Source organism: Sardina pilchardus, chromosome 19, assembly GCF_963854185.1.
Source record: "Sardina pilchardus chromosome 19, fSarPil1.1, whole genome shotgun sequence".
NCBI lineage: Eukaryota > Metazoa > Chordata > Actinopteri > Clupeiformes > Clupeidae > Sardina > Sardina pilchardus.
In genome coordinates, this window is record NC_085012.1 from 26,870,014 (window position 1) to 26,882,203 (window position 12,190).

Genomic DNA, 12,190 nt, shown 5'->3' on the forward strand with positions numbered 1-12,190 from the left:
AAAAAGACCCAAACTGAGCCTTCTGTCAAGCCCTGACTGCAAGAAGATGCTTTTTTTGCTTGTTTGTTTGTTTAAGTACACACGTCTTAAGGGTAGTAATGTTATCTGAGTAAACAATTTTAAAACACACAAATAAGATGTTAACTGAGGGTACACACACCTTTTCAGTAGTTTTTTGATTCACCTCATCCTGGATCATGGACATTGCTCACTTCCTTGTGCAGTCGCTTTATGATATTCTAATGAAATGCATGAGTGAGACTTCCTGTAGAGCAAGAACAAATATGATGGATTATCTCTCCAAAAGATTTTATGCATCAATTTAATCTCAGAGCGGGCGATGTTATTACAAATACTTGTTGTGTCTGAGCTGCACTCAGTTGTGAGTTTGCATCAGTAGCTGAAAATGAAATGGAAACTTAACAAATCAGATCAGCTTGTAATCCCTTGTTTATCTTAGACTCCTGAGTTTGTCTAGGCTTTAATTAATGGAAACCTCAAAGCAAGGCATCTTACATGAACAAACAAAAGGAGAGAGGCAGTTAGAGCAATAACTGTACTGTACTGTTGCTGGTGGCCTGTTGACTGTCCCGGGACACCCAGACACTGTCTCTGCAAAGGGAAGTATGCCATTATCCTAACTCTGGATGGATTCATCTCTTTCGGGCTCCCCCAGCTCCGCAGACAGCTGTTGACAGAGTACACTGTTAAATGGTCACAGGAGACTGGAGGGGTAACACATTATGTGCTCACTATAAGGCCCAGTTTCACCCTTGTGAAATGTGTCATCTTAGCTAGATGTGGACAGGCCCACTGCTGATTTAGGCCCAATGTATATAATGGGTCTAAAACTGACTTACAAATACAGTGCCTAATATAACAAGTGTTCACCCTCCTTGGATAATTCAACTTTTACTGCTTTTATACATGGAATCTTGACCAATTAAATTTGGCCTTTTCATAGTAATTTACAAAAATCCCCTCTTTAATGTCAAAGTGAACGTATTTCTACAAAGTAATGCTAATTCATTAATGAAATATATATAATGCAAAACAAATGCTTGCATAAATATTCAAGTCAGCATTGAGTAAATGCACCTTTGGCCACAATTAAAGCACATCTGTGAATATGAATAGGCTTGAACATCTGATCTGAATACTGCAATTTTACTCCATTTAACGACATTTCTCTTGGCAAAACTGCTCAAGCTCTGCCAAGTTGGAAGGATTGTTCAGCCAGCCACATATTTTTTATATAGGATTGAGGTCTGGGCTTTGAATTGCTGTAGGCTTGGGCTCATTATCTTGCTAGAGAGTAAATATTCTCTCAAGTCGTAGTTCTCTTGCAGACTAAATGAGCTTTTCCTCCAGAATTTCCATATATTTTGTTGAATTCATTTTACTTTTACCTTTACAAGCCTTCCAGGGCCTGCTGTTAAGAAATATCCCCACGCTGTTGGCCTTGGCTCATTGTCTTGCTGGAGAGTAAATATTCTACCAAGTCGTAGTTCTCTTGCAGACTAGATTAGATTTTTTCACCAGGATTTCCATTTATTTTGTTGAATTTGTTGTACTTTCACCTTTACCAGGGCCTGCTGTTGAGAAGTGTCCCCACAGCATGATACTACCACCAGCATGTTTCAAATTAGGGCTGGGGCATTTTTGGTGATGTGCAGTGTTGGGTGTCCGCCAAAATACCGGTAGCATAGTCTGATGGGCAAAAAGATATTGGTCTCATCAGACTCATGAACCTTCTTCCATTTGACCTGGGAGTCTCCCACACATCTGTGGGTGAACTTTAGTTGAGATTTAATAAGAGCTTGCACCCTGATAAAGTCCCCTTGGCCTTTGGAATTAAAATAACCCCTCATCAACACATACCCTTCACCATACCAAGAGATTTATCAGGGCGCCTAGTGTCATGGATACAAGAAATAACTTGTCATTTAAAAATTAAAAATCTGCTAGCCTCTATGGAAATTTAACATAGGCGTTCCAATAAAGACCCCTGTATTTTAAGGAAAACATTTATTTATCTACGATACATGATTCATTCACAAAGAAAATGAGTGTCCTTAAAGGTTGGATATTTACTAATTTGTTTCAAGATCAATTTCCAAACGATGATTTAATATAGTCAACTTTTGCATGTTCCAATACTTTTGGAGGGGACTGCTGTCTAGTCTATTATTTATTTAAAGGATGACTTCTTCTAATCATATGGATATCTCTATTGTGCTGAACATCAAAGAACATCATTACAATGCTAATCTAAATGTAGATGATAGTTTTACTCTGTTAGTATTAAGACATGGATAAGTCTATTATTCTGCATATCAGACTTTGCTGTACCTTTAAGGTTAACATGTCTACTGCAGTTTAATATATTGAAGTTTAAGGTATTAGTGCGAGTTCAGGATAGTTGATTACAAGGCCTTGTTAATGATATTGATATAAATATATATATTATTAGTTTTCTAAACCCTCAATAAACTGCTTTTTATTCATGAAAAACAAAGTGGTGTCAGAAACTTCATGACTTTCCATATTAGCATATCCTCAAAAGTGACTAATAACTCTGGGGTTAATTTAAAGTTACTGTAATTTGGTCTCCAGTTGGATTAGGGGAAAGCAGTGCCCACCACTTTCTGTACAGTTTCTTTTCCCCACCAGCTAGGCTGCAGTGCCCTCTAGTGGTTAGAACATCTCATCACCTATCACTCACCCAGCCAGCCAGCCAGCCAGCCAGCCTCTACCTTAACGTCCATGCAGCAAATAGGATCGGTGATTTGGTAAGACAACTCCTTAATGAGCATAACTTTGACTTGACAAGTCAGACAGCTTTTCCATGAGTCTACTCTAAAGGCTAAGATGATGACAACAATGACCAATGGGCAATTATTGAAAATGGTAAAACGTAAAAGGGAATGTAATAAAACAAGCTGATGTGACACAATGAAAGTCTAACAGAAAGGAATAATCTGCATTTACTTTGCTGTTTTAATTGTACTTGCTGCACCTGGCTGGGCCACATGTTAGGAAAAGCTGGCACCTCTGGAGAACTGTGAACTGTCTGGAGCAAGCACATCTGTAAACACAAACACATCCACACAGAGGCAGGGAGAGAGTAGACTACCCTGCTGGTGATGCAGCCATCAATTTCTTGATTTTTACAGACATGCCCTCTAGTGCCAAGCACCGGGGCCAGGGCCAACGCCTTTCGCTCTCTTTCTAACACGCACACGCACACACACACGCGCACACACACACACACACACACACACACACACACACACACACACACACACACACACGCAAACACACACACACACACACACACACACACACACACACACACACACACACACACACACACACACACACACGCAAACACACACACACACACACACACACACACGCAAACACACAAGCCTAAAACCAACACTTTTGGTCGATGTAAGAGGCAGGTTTAAGTTGGTGTGCTGGCACTTTGACACATGGTTCAGCCTACTTCTCCAGTCTCCTTCCACATTATGACTTTGCATTCACAAAGGCGACCCAGTCTGCTTCAAATGTAGTCTACACGTTATTAGAGTTCAACTCCACAATACACAGGGGAAATAAAATCTGTAATCTTCTCTTTAGTAAGTATCAGGCCATAAATACCCTGAGCTACAGTTGGAGAATAGATAGAAGCAATGTTCATGTTCAAGCTGAGCACCTTCAGATATTATCCATACGACACTACATCAATAAAACTGAAAAGAACTCAGTTGAACAATATCACTTCAAACACCCATGATGGACTACTAAGCTATGTGACCTTTTAGCCTGAACCTTAAGACTTAAACTTAAGTCAGTAAAACGTTTGCACAGTGGAAAAGCTTAGATTACACTATTTCATTCCGAGATAAAAGGGGGGAAAGGCAGCATCATTGGCCTAAATATTCCCACAATAAACCCAGCAGCTACATAAGACATTGAAAAAAGAGGTAAGGCACATACTCCTTGTCACTTTGAATTTATTGTGTGCATTCCAGGCGTGTGCAACCCAGTAGCCCATAATTGGGGGTGACATGAAGGTTGATTGGTGCGGTAGATCACAGATGGTTTAATGAGCCTTTGGACCTATGGCCAATTCCTAGAATGCTCCACAATCTGATTCACTGTAAATGAGATATCGGCATGAAGTTGATCAATGAGAAGGATCAATGCAAAAAGGATTACATGTCTAATTTAATTGGGAGCCAGTTAAAAGCCAACACGATGTGCATAAGATGATGAGGGTTAGAGCTTAAGTGTTGGAGACATGTAGGCCTAAACAACCAGCATTCACCAATTCCTACTCTTTACAGTATTTATAAACAAAAGAATAAATAATTTGTTTTTAGTCAAGGCTTCATGTTATGTGCCTCTCCATTACTTTGTTTCAGTCCTTGCCAGTCTTCTCATGAATAGGGAACAGCGGGACTACAGTGCACAAAGAAACAACCCATTTCTTTATAGGCTGTACGGTCAATATGGAATTAATGAAGCTGAATGAAATTAAATCAATAAGACACAGGGGACTGCTGAAAAACTTGAATGGATTTTATTCACACCACTTTCTAGTCCACTAGGTTTGAGTGTAACATTATCAGCATCACTCGGCTAGGTTCCGTTGATCATTCATCTTACATCTTAAAAATAAAATAAAAACAAAGAACATCCGAAACGCTCGACTGGGGGTGGGGGTGAGGGTGGGGGACCCTGTACAGGTGCTGGCGACGCAACACTCTCATGGATACCAATTCCGTTACGGCTTTCCACACAGCAGAGGATCGTGAGACAGATCTTGCCCAGAAGTGCCATGGATCCATCCCAAAAACATGCAGTCGTCTGGAGCCTGTTGACTCCCTCTGCTGAAATGCAAAGAATGACCTTTCAAAGCTCTCGCGTCGAGGGCATCGTGGAGTATTTGCGCTACGAGCCGCGTTGCAAAGGGCACAGTGAGGGCGTGTTGTCCAGCTCTCCTGCTCAGGGCACTTCAAGTTCAGTGCTACTGGGCCATCAACACCCAACATGGCGGCCTCAGAGAATACAGGGATTCAGAGGACACGCCAGCGGCTCTTTAAGTCAAGAGTCCTTTCCCAAGCTGAACCACTTCTCATTCTCATCCCGTCCTGTTTTCATGACATATACTGTATATATAGATATAGATATAGTTTCAAAGAAAAGTACACAAGGCATTTTACATAGCTTAGAGAGTATGTTTAAAGGACCAAGGGGTTCGACATAAGTAAAGCACTTACAATTTAGACAGAATAAAAGCAATATACAGATGATGGTAGACACATACTGGACACATACATAACACATACAAATGCTATTAACAAAATTTGCTTTTTTCCCCTCCTCTTCAATTTAGCATTTCATAGAAACAAAATTTGCAAACTCAGAATAAACAAATCAGATATAGGCTACATGTTGAGGTAAAAACATTGGTCTTTAAAGGAGGTATATTTTCTTTTGATTATGACCTTTTTAAAAACCAGTTAATTACATGTTTTTTTAAGCTTTTAATAAATTACTTAAAAAGCAAAGTGATGCAGACATTAGAAATCAAGCCCACATGCTGTGCATCAGTCTGGTGGAATAATAAAATGAAACACATGTGTGTGTGTATATATATTCAAACTTAAACCAAAACAAACATGATAAAGCTTTCCTCTACCTTTGACATAACGTTGTCACAACAGCAGCCAATGAGCAACAGAAAAGCACCCTGGATAATGACACCCTTTTGCAACCCAGTCGGAAAAATGCCCTGTGCTGTTGGTTAGTTTGCTGGCAGTTTTCGCGGTATCCAAAATCAAAAGAGCAAACGCTGTTTTTTTGTTTTGATTATTTACTCGTTTTGGTATTTCTGCAGCCCCTGTGCCTCCCTGGTCCTGTCTTGTCACAGTGTTAGTTGATTAGCATAGATTCTGCATACATTTACGTTGCGCTTGTCAATGAGGCAAATGTCAGGGCCGAGGATGAAGAGCACGTTGCCTGTACATATTTGCATAAAGAGCAGGACCCCCTTTAGGTTCTGGCATGACCTTTACTTGAGTTATGCTAATTGTGCTGTTTGTCCAGGGCTCAGTCATTCCAGGAACATCAAGCCATTTGCATGATCCACATTAGCCTAACTACTGTTTAATTTAGTCCAGCATGGCTCTGGTGTCCCTGGTTCATGCACAATACAAAGAGACAAGTTTACAAATCAGTCAGCCAAACACTGCGAGTCCTGTGGACTGTTGCAATGGAGAAATATATCTATATATATATATAAAAAGACTACATAATGCATTCCATGACACAAATTGCATATCTGATATAGTGAAACTGCCGACATTCCTCCATCTGGGTAACAAAAGAGCACATTTCATTCCTCTACTCCTGAACTGCGTGTTGACAAACAAAAACAAACAAAACAAAGGGAAAAACACCCATACATACATACATACATATACATACAAACACACAGACACACACACACACACACACACACACACACACAGAGACACACAGATGGCGCCTGCCCACTGTGCTCTCCATGCTTATCTCTCTCCTTGGCTGGAGTTGAGATAAGGTTGGAGGCACTGCAAGTCTGACAACAACGAAAACACTAGCGATGCGGAGAGATGGGCACTTTGCCATGGCGAGGGAGACACTCCCCCGCCCCACTCTCCCAGCATCATTTGCATGAAACCAGATTTGCACAGGTATGAGTTGTATTTGTAGGTTAAGTCATAGCTGGTGAGGTCGCCGCCCTGGTGGCTGGCAAAGGTACCTGCATGTCGCTGACAGCGAGAGAGAAGAAGAGGAGAAGTACCTGGATGTGTGTGATGCTTACATCTTGAGTCACCATTTGAAGTTTTTGCAACAACAAAAACAGAACAAAAACAGAGGAAAGTAAAAGAGGCTGCTGGTGGTTTTGTTAAGACAAATGCTATTGGACAGAGATGAGGCCTGGCCTGTTGAAGCCACTGGTGCTGTGAGACCAGGGCGTTTTCCACCCACAAACGCTGCACTGAGAGACACCCATTCTCCCCTACAGGGAAACCTCCTCAATGAACTGAACTCTCTAACCTTCGACATTCATTACTACATTTCTTTTACATGAAACGATAATTCCATCATTTCAAATAGCAGCTATGTACAATGGTCTTTTAAGCAATAATTAGGATAGCTTTTTTTTCCACTTTTTTTTTTTTCATAAGATTTCTGTCCAACTGTACAAGACCAAATCTTTCCAGACTTGCACATAAAACAAACGTTTACATATTATGTATATGGTTTCATTCCTATCGACACATCTCTAAGACATCTTCATTCTGGGATTTTACAACATTTTTCAGCATGTTACAGGAGCCACTGGTATTGCATAGAGGCCCAGACTGAATCAACAGGGTAAGGTCTCCCTGGTAAAAAAACAAAAACAAACCATGTGAGGCAATACTGGCCGAGCACACAGATCACTAAACAGTAATGCTCAATAGACATTTAATTAATGCTTTACCAATTTGACTGTACTGAGAAAGTGGCCTGGGAAACTAGTGGAGTGGTCAAACCAAAAGCCCACACCACCCACTCCCCTGGCAGAACAGCTTAAAAAAAAAAAAAAAAAAGACCATTCTACAGTCATGCGTTTGGAGATTATGTACATCCGATATTGTGCAGTTTACAGTCCAGGACAAACAAAGTCAGTCCCCCGCAGCTCCAGTAGAGTAAAAAAAAAATAAATAAAAAATGCCGTAGCAGCACAATGGCCGACCAATTGCTTTCGACAGAACTCCAAAGACGCCTAAGCAGAGATCCAAACTTCACGTGCGAGCACATTAACACAGACACGGGCAAGCAGGAAGGGCACTTATTGCTGAATGGTACAGACACATCTTTTGGGTTGGTGGGTTTATTAAGGGCTGAAGCGCGTAAGGCGAACAACATGGATTCCGTGACTAAAGACAAAATGCTGTCACGTTACTGACATTCAGAAATCTTACTGGTCATAACGAATAGAGTAACAATACTCTCATGCTAAAGTGCGGCTGAAGATCCTAAAAAAAAAAAAGAAGACAAAAGCATGGGATCATACTTCTTTTGGGGGAGAAAAACACCATACCTTTTAATTGACCTTAAATTTCACTGACCTACAACCAAACTTTGTACAAAATCCTAAGGAAAAACAGATGATGATGCGGTTTGTTTTCAATTTTGTATAGACAAATTCAACCACAATTAATTTAGCAAAAACATGAATCGATGTCCCAAATCAAACTCCTAGCAGATATGTGTGGTAACGTGGTCTGTCTTTCAAAAATATAAACTATTAACTGGTGCTACATTTCCTATTCATAGAGCTTTGAATCTGCTTTTCATATCTTACAGTACATTTTACAAAGCAAGAACAATCCTGTCTCTATTGGTCCCTTGAGGCTTGCTCAACTGAAATATGTAGTGTATGTTACATTTCTTTCATCATAAAATGTACATTCTAGTAGAAAAAAGTTGCCACAAAACGTTGGAAAACCTATGGCTTAGTAAATATTCATTTGCTATATTTCAATGGATGCACTTCACCCTCTTTAACAATACTTGATCAGTTTGTTGACGTGCACTTGCGAGACGAAGACAAACTGTCTCTGACAAGAGTGGCAACTAACATCAGCGATGCAGACATCGCTCCTTTTCTTTTTCCATTGTGACATCACAATGACACTCTCGCAGGCGTCAGCCAACCAATGGCCTTGTTTTCCCGACCACCTGTTACATCACTGAGGATGGCAGCCCATTTGCCAGGTGGTTCTCCAGCCATTTATGTTCTATTCAGAGGCATAGAGAGGGTCGAGAAAGCCTGTGTTTCTGATGAGAGTGGTGTCCACAAACCTGATGTGTCACTTCAAATAAAAAACAACAACAAAAAAAGACAAAAACAAACAGCAAAAAAAAAAAAAAGACTATCCCAGGGTGAAATTCTGAAGGGGGTGACTAGAGCTTAGTGTTGCTTCAAGTCCTGTGTTTGGTCCACTCGGTTAAAAATGGCAGCAGTTGTAACATGGTACCTGTCCCACCCCCTCACCATAAACACACCCTCACACATTGACTCACCAGGTGTGTCTCGAGGGTTTCTGAGGAGGTGGACTTAGGCGGAGCAGAAGGCATAGGCGCTGCTCTTCCTCATGACAGCCAATGAAGAGGAGGACGCAGGCAGGAAATGGCACTGGGGGAGTTGACTGTCGGGAGATGATCCTCCACCCTCTCACTCAACAGCAAAACAGGGACACTGCCCATCAATCCCCGTAAGGAGCTCTGCTCATCCTAGTTTTTCACCAGTGAAGACTGAAAACCTTTGAGTGGGGGTAAAGGGTCTCCTTGGCAGCGTGGGTGGAGAGATTGGTGGTTCTAGAGCACTGGCACTTTCCGGTAACATCTGGTTTGGAAGGCATGGTTGTGTTGCAGTAGTAGTTGTTGTTGTTGTTGTTGTTGTTGTTGTTGTCGGTAGTTGTTGTAGCAGAGCAGTTAATATATATAAAATAGATATGGATTTATCTATATTGCATATGTCACAGCATGTTTGCCAAGAGTGAAAATGAGGTCATGTCTAGTGTGTTTGGAAAAAAAATAGTTATGACAAATAACTTACACTAAGTTACACTGACCTGAAGACCGCAGCGGTGAGTACAAGAACAGAAATACACGGAAAAAAAAACAAAAAAGGTGCAAAATGTTCCACAGAGCAATCATTTCTTTTTTTTGTCATGAAAGAAAAGAGAAAGCAGAAAACATGACAAATGTAAATGTTTCAGTCACTTTAAAGAACAGCATTGAAAGCAGGCTGGTCCCTGATCGTCCAAAGAGGGTCCACCCTTGCCTAACTCCTGCACCCCTCCCACCGTGACCTATGACCTTGGTGAGGTTTGGAGTGTCTGTCCTCTTTGGCCGAGGGCGTTGCTAACTGGGCAACTGAACCAGAGGTGAGCCAATAGCCAATCATGAGCGCGCATCTCAATTCAACCACAGCACAGCAGCGAATCTGACCAATCACAACTGAGGACACAGGACAAGGGTTGCCAGCACACCATCCGGTGGGTCTCTGATGGTGGCTGTGGGGCGCTCAGAGGTGCAGCCCCCCGCTTCTTTTTTTTTTGACAACCCCTCCCAGCGGCCCTGTCCCCACAATGACCTCTGCCTTTTCATCCCAATAGAGAAGACTGAGCGTCCCTCCACAGAGGTTAGGAAACAAGACAGAAGACCAGCAGGTTTAGTGGTGCTCCTCACTAGCGGGGAGAACCGGAGCGGCACAGCTTCCTCTCACGATCACCACGATGATGATGATGGTAAACCATAAGGACAATTGCAATGACATTTAGTGTTTATGGCAGAGTCTGTGGCTCTGAAGGGGGCTGGGGTGGTTCGTTGGGTGGGTGGGGTTGGTTGGTTTTTGGGCGCAGGTGGGTGGGGATTCTACATCTTGATGCCCTCCTGATGACTGAGCTGAGAGAGGGTCTTCTTGATGCGTAGAGCCGTTAGCCGGGCTGCTCCGTTAGCATACCAGCACTCCCTCATGATCTTGGCCATCACCCGAAGCGCCTGCAGGGGAACAGGAGGAAGAGAGAGGGAGGAGAGGGAGGAGAGGAAGAAAGGGGTGAACAGAGGAACAGATCAAATGAAGTGAGGAGAAGAAGGGAGAGTCAAGGGAAATGTAAGGAGAAAGATAGAGTCAAGAGAGAAAGAAAGAAAGAAAGAGAAAAAAGAGAAAGTGAAAGGTGGGAGAGAGAGGCCGAATATGTAAAAATGTGGAGTGCTTGAGTCAATAATGCGTGAATACACAATGAGACACAAACACAAGAACAAAAACAAAGCAAATTGCCACTGGCCATGTTCTTACTACACTACACCAGCAATTTACCGCAGAGGGTATGAAAATCTTCTTTAGACACAGTCTTCAAACCCAACAAACTGCTACTGCGGGACCCATTGAGAAAGCCTGCTGTGTCGAGCTGCAATCATGAAATATTTCAGAACTGTGGGCTAAAGCGTCAACTAAAAGGCAGTTTCACTGACAGCTGATGACTGGCAGCCAAGCGGCGAAGGTGAAATAAGGAGCTCCACACTCAAAACAACCACACAAAAACACACACAAGCACAAAATAAAGAATAAATGCCACACACATTAATGTTCATGCGTGCGCGCACACACAGACAAGAAACAAAATCGTTTTTTTCTTTCTGTTTTAACAGAAAAGGAAAATAATAGCTCCTCCACAGCCATTCAAAAGAAAAAGGGGGGAGGGGGGTTACATCCTTTCTTATTCCAATAAAGACAATTAAAATCATTAGCAGCTGCCTAAACTCCCTGACTCACAACTCCGTTCCTAAGAAGTCCGGTTTTATGTGGGAAGAATGGCGCAGTCCTTATTATCTGCAGATTCATCTTGCACGCCAGAGGAACGCACTTATGCCAATGAGCCTGCGTCTACAGGGAGATAAGACGCCACAGGAAGTGTCTGTGCTCTGCTCTGAAGCCCACATGACAAAGTAGCAAAATATTTCTGACCAACCAGACCTGTCTAGTCTGAGGTGAAGACCAGACATGAAAGAATGTGTGTGTGTGTGTGTGTGTGTGTGTGTGTCTGTGTGCGAGAGAGAATGTGTGTGTGTGCATGCCATCCACATTATGCGTGTTTGGGATGGGGGTTGCTGCCAGAGCTTTAGGTGGAGCAAAAACAACTAGAAATGCAATTCCAAGGAATTACCAGTGCATGAAAATGCAAAAATAGATAGATAATGTAGATATGGTTGCTAAGGTGTAGCTAGGGTAAACATGGTGGTTGCATAGTTTACAGAGTTGATAGTGTGAAGGTAGACAGTTTAAAGATGAAACATTCCAGCTCTAACTTAACTAATGATTTCTATTCATGTTAAAATGTTGATTAGCTAACTTAGGTAATGATTTCTAGCAGTTACGCTAAAAATGCTAATTATACTAGCAATGATAACTGTGCTAACAATGCTAACCAGGTTGATTAGCTAACTTAACCGATGATTTCTAGCAGTAATGCTAAAAATGCTAACTATGCTAACAATGCTAAATTTGCCAATAATGCTAACCAGGTTGATTAGCTAACTTAGTTGATGATTTTTTGCAGTAATGCTAAAAATG

The 12,190-nt window shown here is 41.8% G+C and overlaps 1 protein-coding gene across 2 annotated transcripts in view; it reads right to left on the reverse strand.

Moving 5' to 3' along the window:
* Positions 1–4,569: 4,569 nt before the first annotated feature.
* tgfbr1b (transforming growth factor, beta receptor 1 b) overlaps positions 4,570–12,190 on the reverse strand; it is a 57,233-nt gene continuing 49,612 nt past the window's right edge. For both annotated transcript variants that reach the window (XM_062520636.1, XM_062520635.1), the window contains exon 9: positions 4,570–10,617. In XM_062520636.1, the coding sequence (XP_062376620.1) occupies positions 10,492–10,617 (126 nt within the window). In that variant the 3' untranslated portion in view covers positions 4,570–10,491. The remainder of the gene's footprint in view (positions 10,618–12,190) is intronic.